General features: G+C 46.4%; 1 protein-coding gene across 1 annotated transcript in view; it reads left to right on the top strand.

The window, feature by feature from the left end:
* The first annotated feature begins 285 nt into the window (after nucleotides 1-285).
* LOC140108414 (disks large homolog 1-like) overlaps nucleotides 286-10947 on the top strand; it is a 107940-nt gene continuing 97278 nt past the window's right edge. The window contains exon 1 of the mRNA XM_072131723.1: nucleotides 286-376. Within this exon, the coding sequence (XP_071987824.1) occupies nucleotides 334-376 (43 nt within the window). The 5' untranslated portion in view covers nucleotides 286-333. The remainder of the gene's footprint in view (nucleotides 377-10947) is intronic.

Here is a 10947-nt window from a genome sequence, read left to right as displayed (position 1 = left end):
CTGAAACACGGAAAGTGTTCATTATTGAGCCGGAAGTTTTCCTATTCTCCCGCTTTGTGTAAATCCTTCCCTGGTGCCAGGCCTGGGATGTGACAGGAGGGCGGCGCCGGCAGAGACATGGACCAGCCAAAAGGTTAAACGCGGGAACAACAACCATGTGACTGTCCCTCCCCTGGCTGATCATCACGTATGTGCCTAGCATGTTTAACCCCTTGTGAGCCTCCTCCCACTGCCCCCGCTGTCACCAGGTCATGTAACAAGGACCACAATCCCCACAATCCCCCAGGGCATGAAATCCCCTGTAAACCGGATTATGCAGCAGATTAAGAGATTATGAAGTGTCCTGGGAGCAGCGAGATGCCGGCCAAAAAACAAGGTACCGGAGCTCCCCCTCTACCCCACCCAGGGGTCCCCCGATCTTATCATACTGCAGGATGAGGAGGGTATCAGGTGATCTATGTACAGGCGGTCCCCTACTTACAGACGACCCATAGTTACAGACAGACCCCTGTGGATGTTACTATAGTCCCAGGCTGCAGGGATCAGCTGTACGGTGTCTGTAATGAAGATTTATTCTTGGTCCAATTACAGCAAAAAATATTTAAACTCCAATTGTCACTGGGGCCAAAAATATTTCTGTCTGGATCTATAATTATAAAATATGCAGTTTCGACTTACATACAAATTCAACTTAAAAACTAACCTCCGGACCCCATCTTGTACGTAACCCAGGGACTGCCTGTATTTATTACTTCACGGACCTGATACAACGTATTCTGACCCTACAACCTGTACACAGATCTATAGTATAGGGGGAGGGGTGTATTACATGTGTGATATTACATGGGGGAGGGGGTGTATTACATGTGTGATATTACATGGGGGAGGGGTGTATTACATGTGTGATATTACATGGGGGAGGGGTGTATTACATGTGTGATATTACATGGGGGGAGGAGGTGTATTACATGTGTGATATTACATGGGGGAGGGGTGTATTACATGTGTGATATTACATGGGGGAGGGGTGTATTACATGTGTGATATTACATGGGGGGAGGGGGGTGTATTACATGTGTGATATTACATGGGGGGAGGGGGTGTATTACATGTGTGATATTACATGGGGGAGGGGTGTATTACATGTGTGATATTACATGGGGGAGGGGGTGTATTACATGTGTGATATTACATGGGGGGAGGGGGTGTATTACATGTGTGATATTACATGGGGGGAGGGGGTGTATTACATGTGTGATATTACATGGGGGGAGGGGTGTATTACATGTGTGATATTACATGGGGGAGGGGTGTATTACATGTGTGATATTACATGTGGGGAGGGGTGTATTACATGTGTGATATTACATGGGGGAGGGGGTGTATTACATGTGTGATATTACATGGGGGGAGAGGGGTGTATTACATGTGTGATATTACATGGGGGGAGGGGGTGTATTACATGTGTGATATTACATGGGGGAGGGGGTGTATTACATGTGTGATATTACATGGGGGGAGGGGGGTGTATTACATGTGTGATATTACATGGGGGGAGGAGGTGTATTACATGTGTGATATTACATGGGGGGAGGGGGTGTATTACATGTGTGATATTACATGGGGGGAGGGGGTGTATTACATGTGTGATATTACATGGGGGGAGGGGGGTGTATTACATGTGTGATATTACATGGGGGGAGGGGGTGTATTACATGTGTGATATTACATGGGGGAGGGGGTGTATTACATGTGTGATATTACATGGGGGGAGGGGGTGTATTACATGTGTGATATTACATGGGGGGAGGGGGTGTATTACATGTGTGATATTACATGGGGGAGGGGGTGTATTACATGTGTGATATTACATGGGGGGAGGGGGTGTATTACATGTGTGATATTACATGGGGGGAGGGGGTGTATTACATGTGTGATATTACATGGGGGAGGGGTGTATTACATGTGTGATATTACATGGGGGGAGGGGGTGTATTACATGTGTGATATTACATGGGGGAGGGGGTGTATTACATGTGTGATATTACATGGGGGAGGGGGTGTATTACATGTGTGATATTACATGGGGGGAGGGGGTGTATTACATGTGTGATATTACATGGGGGGAGGGGGTGTATTACATGTGTGATATTACATGGGGGGAGGGGGTGTATTACATGTGTGATATTACATGGGGGGAGGGGTGTATTACATGTGTGATATTACATGGGGGGAGGGGGTGTATTACATGTGTGATATTACATGGGGGGAGGGGGTGTATTACATGTGTGATATTACATGGGGGGAGGGGGTGTATTACATGTGTGATATTACATGGGGGAGGGGGTGTATTACATGTGTGATATTACATGGGGGGAGGGGTGTATTACATGTGTGATATTACATGGGGGGAGGGGTGTATTACATGTGTGATATTACATGGGGGGAGGGGGTGTATTACATGTGTGATATTACATGGGGGGAGGGGGTGTATTACATGTGTGATATTACATGGGGGGAGGGGGTGTATTACATGTGTGATATTACATGGGGGGAGGGGTGTATTACATGTGTGATATTACATGGGGGGAGGGGGTGTATTACATGTGTGATATTACATGGGGGGAGGGGGTGTATTACATGTGTGATATTACATGGGGGGAGGGGGTGTATTACATGTGTGATATTACATGGGGGGAGGGGGTGTATTACATGTGTGATATTACATGGGGGGAGGGGGTGTATTACATGTGTGATATTACATGGGGGGAGGGGGTGTATTACATGTGTGATATTACATGGGGGGAGGGGGTGTATTACATGTGTGATATTACATGGGGGAGGGGGTGTATTACATGTGTGATATTACATGGGGGAGGAGGTGTATTACATGTGTGATATTACATGGGGGGAGGGTGTATTACATGTGTGATATTACATGGGGGAGGGGTGTATTACATGTGTGATATTACATGTGTGATATTACATGGGGGAGGGGGTGTATTACATGTGTGATATTACATGGGGGGAGGGGGTGTATTACATGTGTGATATTACATGGGGGAGGGGGTGTATTACATGTGTGATATTACATGGGGGGAGGGGTGTATTACATGTGTGATATTACATGGAGGGAGGGGGTGTATTACATGTGTGATATTACATGGGGGAGGGGGGTATTACATGTGTGATATTACATGGGGGAGGGGGGTGTATTACATGTGTGATATTACATGGGGGAGGGGGTGTATTACATGTGTGATATTACATGGGGGGAGGGGTGTATTACATGTGTGATATTACATGGAGGGAGGGTGTGTATTACATGTGTGATATTACATGGGGGGAGATGTGTGATATTACATGGGGGGAGGGGGTGTATTACATGTGTGATATTACATGGGGGGAGGGGGGTGTATTACATGTGTGATATTACATGGGGGGAGGGGATGTATTACATGTGTGATATTACATGGGGGAGGGGGTGTATTACATGAGTGATATTACATGGGGGGAGGTGTGTATTACATGTGTGATATTACATGGGGGGAGGGGGTGTATTACATGTGTGATATTACATGGGGGGAGGGGATGTATTACATGTGTGATATTACATGGGGGAGGGGGTGTATTACATGAGTGATATTACATGGGGGGAGGTGTGTATTACATGTGTGATATTACATGGGGGGAGGGGGTGTATTACATGTGTGATATTACATGGGGGAGGGGTGTATTACATGTGTGATATTACATGGGGGGAGGGGTGTATTACATGTGTGATATTACATGGGGGAGGGGGTATATTACATGTGTGATATTACATGGGGGAGGGGGTGTATTACATGTGTGATATTACATAGGGGGAGTGGTGTATTACATGTGTGATATTACATGGGGGAGGGGGGTGTATTACATGTGTGATATTACATGGGGGGAGGGGTGTATTACATGGGGGGGAGGGGGTGTATTACATGTGTGATATTACATGGGGGAGGGGGGTGTATTACATGTGTGATATTACATGGGGGAGGGGGTGTATTACATGTGTGATATTACATGGGGGGAGAGGGGTGTATTACATGTGTGATATTACATGGGGGGAGGGGTGTATTACATGTGTGATATTACATGGGGGGAGGGGTGTATTACATGTGTGATATTACATGGGGGGAGGGGGGTGTATTACATGTGTGATATTACATGGGGGGAGGGGGTGTATTACATGTGTGATATTACATGGGGGGAGGGGGGTGTATTACATGTGTGATATTACATGGGGGGAGGGGGTGTATTACATGTGTGATATTACATGGGGGGAGGGGGTGTATTACATGTGTGATATTACATGGGGGGAGGGGGTGTATTACATGTGTGATATTACATGGGGGAGGGGGTGTATAACATGGGGGAGGGGGGTGTATTACATGTGTGATATTACATTGGGGGAGGGGGTGTATTACATGTGTGATATTACATGGGGGAGGGGGGTGTATTACATGTGTGATATTACATGGGGGAGGGGGGTGTATTACATGTGTGATATTACATGGGGGAGGGGGGTGTATTACATGTGTGATATTACATGGGGGAGGGGGGTGTATTACATGTGTGATATTACATGGGGGAGGGGGGGTGTATTACATGTGTGATATTACATTGGGGGAGGGGGTGTATTACATGTGTGATATTACATGGGGGAGGGGGGTGTATTACATGTGTGATACTACATGGAGGAGGGGGGTGTATTACATGTGTGATATTACATGGGGGGAGGGGGTGTATTACATGTGTGATATTACATGGGGGGAGGGGGTGTATTACATGTGTGATATTACATGGGGGGAGGGGGTGTATTACATGTGTGATATTACATGGGGGGGAGGGGGTGTATTACATGTGTGATATTACATGGGGGAGGGGTGTATTACATGTGTGATATTACATGGGGGAGGGGGTGTATTACATGTGTGATATTACATGGGGGAGGGGGTGTATTACATGTGTGATATTACATGGGGGAGGGGTGTATTACATGTGTGATATTACATGGGGGAGGGGGTGTATTACATGTGTGATATTACATGGGGGGAGGGGGTGTATTACATGTGTGATATTACATGGGGGGAGGGGTGTATTACATGTGTGATATTACATGGAGGAGGGGTGTATTACATGTGTGATATTACATGGGGGAGGAGTGTATTACATGTGTGATATTACATGGGGGGAGGGGTGTATTACATGTGTGATATTACACGGGGGAGGGGGTGTATTACATGTGTGATATTACATGGGGGAGGGGGGTGTATTACATGTGTGATATTACATGGGGGGAGGGGGTGTATTACATGTGTGATATTACATGGAGGAGGGGTGTATTACATGTGTGATATTACATGGGGGAGGGGGTGTATTACATGTGTGATATTACATGGGGGAGGGGGTGTATTACATGTGTGATATTACATGGGGGGAGGGGGTGTATTACATGTGTGATATTACATGGGGGGAGGGGGTGTATTACATGTGTGATATTACATGGGGGAGGGGGTGTATTACATGTGTGATATTACATGGGGGGAGGGGGGTGTATTACATGTGTGATATTACATGGGGGGAGGGGTGTATAAGATGTGTGATATTACATGGGGGGAGGGGTAGTATTACATGTGTGATATTACATGGGGGGAGGGGGTGTATTACATGTGTGATATTACATGGGGGAGAGGGTGTATTACATGTGTGATATTACATGGGGGGAGGGGGTGTATTACATGTGTGATATTACATGGGGGAGGGGGGTGTATTACATGTGTGATATTACATGGGGGAGGGGGTGTATTACATGTGTGATATTACATGGGGGGAGGGGGGTGTATTACATGTGTGATATTACATGGGGGGAGGGGTGTATAAGATGTGTGATATTACATGGGGGGAGGGGTGTATTACATGTGTGATATTACATGGGGGGAGGGGTGTATTACATGTGTGATATTACATGGGGGGAGGGGGTGTATTACATGTGTGATATTACATGGGGGAGGGGTGTATAACATGTGTGATATTACATGGGGGGAGGGGGTGTATTACATGTGTGATATTACATGGGGGAGGGGGTGTATTACATGTGTGATATTACATGGGGGGAGGGGGTGTATTACATGTGTGATATTACATGGGGGAGGGGGGTGTATTACATGTGTGATATTACATGGGGGAGGGGTGTATTACATGTGTGATATTACATGGGGGAGGGGTGTATTACATGTGTGATATTACATGGGGGAGGGGTGTATTACATGTGTGATATTACATGGGGGAGGGGGTGTATTACATGTGTGATATTACATGGGGGGAGGGGGTGTATTACATGTGTGATATTACATGGGGGAGGGGTGTATTACATGTGTGATATTACATGGGGGGAGGGGTGTATTACATGTGTGATATTACATGGGGGGGTGTATTACATGTGTGATATTACATGGGGGAGGGGGTGTATTACATGTGTGATATTACATGGGGGAGGGGGGTGTATTACATGTGTGATATTACATGGGGGAGGGGTGTATTACATGTGTGATATTACATGGGGGGAGGGGGGTGTATTACATGTGTGATATTACATGGGGGAGGGGGTGTATTACATGTGTGATATTACATGGGGGGAGGGGGTGTATTACATGTGTGATATTACATGGGGGAGGGGGGTGTATTACATGTGTGATATTACATGGGGGAGGGGTGTATTACATGTGTGATATTACATGGGGGAGGGGTGTATTACATGTGTGATATTACATGGGGGGGTGTATTACATGTGTGATATTACATGGGGGAGGGGGTGTATTACATGTGTGATATTACATGGGGGAGGGGGGTGTATTACATGTGTGATATTACATGGGGGAGGGGTGTATTACATGTGTGATATTACATGGGGGGAGGGGGGTGTATTACATGTGTGATATTACATGGGGGGAGGGGGGTGTATTACATGTGTGATATTACATGGGGGAGGGGGGTGTATTACATGTGTGATATTACATGGGGGGAGGGGGGTGTATTACATGTGTGATATTACATGGGGGGAGGGGGTGTATTACATGTGTGATATTACATGGGGGGAGGGGGTGTATTACATGTGTGATATTACATGGGGAGGGGGGTGTATTACATGTGTGATATTACATGGGGGAGGGGTGTATTACATGTGTGATATTACATGGGGGGAGGGGGGCGTATTACATGTGTGATATTACATGGGGGAGGGGGTGTATTACATGTGTGATATTACATGGGGGAGGGGGGTGTATTACATGTGTGATATTACATGGGGGGAGGGGGGTGTATTACATGTGTGATATTACATGGGGGGAGAGGGGTGTATTACATGTGTGATATTACATGGGGGAGGAGGTGTATTACATGTGTGATATTACATGGGGGAGGGGGGTGTATTACATGTGTGATATTACATGGGGGGAGGGGGGTGTATTACATGTGTGATATTACATGGGGGGAGGGGGTGTATTACATGTGTGATATTACATGGGGGGAGGAGGTGTATTACATGTGTGATATTACATGGGGGAGGGGGTGTATTACAAGTGTGATATTACATGGGGGGAGGGGGGTGTATTACATGTGTGATATTACATGGGGGGAGAGGGGTGTATTACATGTGTGATATTACATGGGGGAGGAGGTGTATTACATGTGTGATATTACATGGGGGAGGGGGGTGTATTACATGTGTGATATTACATGGGGGGAGGGGGTGTATTACATGTGTGATATTACATGGGGGGAGGGGGTGTATTACATGTGTGATATTACATGGGGGGAGGAGGTGTATTACATGTGTGATATTACATGGGGGAGGGGGGTGTATTACATGTGTGATATTACATGGGGGGAGGGGGGTGTATTACATGTGTGATATTACATGGGGGGAGAGGGGTGTATTACATGTGTGATATTACATGGGGGAGGGGGGTGTATTACATGTGTGATATTACATGGGGGCAGGGGGGTGTATTACATGTGTGATATTACATGGGGGGAGAGGGGTGTATTACATGTGTGATATTACATGGGGGGAGAGGGGTGTATTACATGTGTGATATTACATGGGGGAGGAGGTGTATTACATGTGTGATATTACATGGGGGAGGGGGGTGTATTACATGTGTGATATTACATGGGGGGAGGGGGGTGTATTACATGTGTGATATTACATGGGGGGAGAGGGGTGTATTACATGTGTGATATTACATGGTGGAGGAGGTGTATTACATGTGTGATATTACATGGGGGAGGGGGGTGTATTACATGTGTGATATTACATGGGGGGAGGGGGGTGTATTACATGTGTGATATTACATGGGGGGAGGGGGTGTATTACATGTGTGATATTACATGGGGGGAGGAGGTGTATTACATGTGTGATATTACATGGGGGAGGGGGGTGTATTACATGTGTGATATTACATGGGGGGAGGGGGGTGTATTACATGTGTGATATTACATGGGGGAGGGGGTGTATTACATGTGTGATATTACATGGGGGGAGGGGGGTGTATTACATGTGTGATATTACATGGGGGGATGGGGTGTATTACATGTGTGATATTACATGGGGGGATGGGGTGTATTACATGTGTGATATTACATGGGGGGATGGGGTGTATTACATGTGTGATATTACATGGGGGAGGGGGTGTATTACATGTGTGATATTACATGGGGGAGGGGGGTGTATTACATGTGTGATATTACATGGGGGGAGGAGGTGTATTACATGTGTGATATTACATGGGGGAGGGGGTGTATTACATGTGTGATATTACATGGGGGGAGGGGGTGTATTACATGTATGATATTACATTGGGGGAGGGGGGTGTATTACATGTGTGATATTACATTGGGGGAGGGGGGTGTATTACATGAGTGATATTACATGGGGGAGGGGGTGTATTACATGTGTGATATTACATTGGGGGAGGGGGGTGTTTTACATGTGTGATATTACATGGGGGAGGGGGGTGTATTACATGTGTGATATTACATGGGGGAGGGGGGTGTATTACATGTGTGATATTACATGGGGGAGGGGTGTATTACATGTGTGATATTACATGGGGGAGGGGTGTATTACATGTGTGATATTACATGGGGGAGGGGGTGTATTACATGTGTGATATTACATGGGGGAGGGGGTGTATTACATGTGTGATATTACATGGGGGAGGGGGCTGTATTACATGTGTGATATTACATGGGGGAGGGGGTGTATTACATGTGTGATATTACATGGGGGAGGGGGGTGTATTACATGTGTGATATTACATGGGGGAGGGGGGTGTATTACATGTGTGATATTACATGGGGGGAGGGGTGTATTACATGTGTGATATTACATGGGGGAGGGGGTGTATTACATGTGTGATATTACATGGGGGGGAGGGGTGTATTACATGTGTGATATTACATGGGGGGAGGGGTGTATTACATGTGTGATATTACATGGGGGGAGGGGGTGTATTACATGTGTGATATTACATGGGGGGGAGGGGGTGTATTACATGTGTGATATTACATGGGGGGGAGGGGGTGTATTACATGTGTGATATTACATGGGGGGAGGAGTGTATTACATGTGTGATATTACATGGGGGGAGGGGGTGTATTACATGTGTGATATTACATGGGGGGAGGGGGGTGTATTACATGTGTGATATTACATGGGGGGAGGGGGGTGTATTACATGTGTGATATTACATGGGGGAGGGGTGTATTACATGTGTGATATTACATGGGGGGAGGGGGTGTATTACATGTGTGATATTACATGGGGGGAGGGGGTGTATTACATGTGTGATATTACATGGGGGGAGGGGGTGTATTACATGGGAGGAGGAGGTGTATTACATGTGTGATATTACATGGGGGAGGGGGTGTATTACATGTGTGATATTACATGGGGGAGGGGGTGTATTACATGTGTGATATTACATGGGGGGAGGGGGTGTATTACATGTGTGATATTACATGGGGGAGGGGTGTATTACATGTGTGATATTACATGGGGGAGGGGTGTATTACATGTGTGATATTACATGGGGGGAGGGGGTGTATTACATGTGTGATATTACATGGGGGGAGGGGGTGTATTACATGAGTGATATTACATGGGGGGAGGGGGTGTATTACATGTGTGATATTACATGGGGGGAGGGGGTGTATTACATGAGTGATATTACATGGGGGGAGGGGGTGTATTACATGTGTGATATTACATGGGGGGAGGGGTGTATTACATGTGTGATATTACATGGGGGAGGGGTGTATTACATGTGTGATATTACATGGGGGAGGGGGTGTATTACATGTGTGATATTACATGGGGGAGGGGGTGTATTACATGTGTGATATTACATGGGGGAGGGGGCTGTATTACATGTGTGATATTACATGGGGGAGGGGGTGTATTACATGTGTGATATTACATGGGGGAGGGGGGTGTATTACATGTGTGATATTACATGGGGGAGGGGGGTGTATTACATGTGTGATATTACATGGGGGGGAGGGGTGTATTACATGTGTGATATTACATGGGGGGAGGGGTGTATTACATGTGTGATATTACATGGGGGGAGGGGTGTATTACATGTGTGATATTACATGGGGGGGAGGGGGTGTATTACATGTGTGATATTACATGGGGGGAGGGGTGTATTACATGTGTGATATTACATGGGGGAGGAGTGTATTACATGTGTGATATTACATGGGGGGAGGGGGTGTATTACATGTGTGATATTACATGGGGGGAGGGGGGTGTATTACATGTGTGATATTACATGGGGGGAGGGGGGTGTATTACATGTTTGATATTACATGGGGGAGGGGGGTGTATTACATGTGTGATATTAC

The sequence above is a fragment of the Engystomops pustulosus genome, unplaced genomic scaffold (genome assembly GCF_040894005.1).
Source record: "Engystomops pustulosus unplaced genomic scaffold, aEngPut4.maternal MAT_SCAFFOLD_128, whole genome shotgun sequence".
NCBI lineage: Eukaryota > Metazoa > Chordata > Amphibia > Anura > Leptodactylidae > Engystomops > Engystomops pustulosus.
This window is presented reverse-complemented; position numbering and strand designations above follow the sequence as displayed.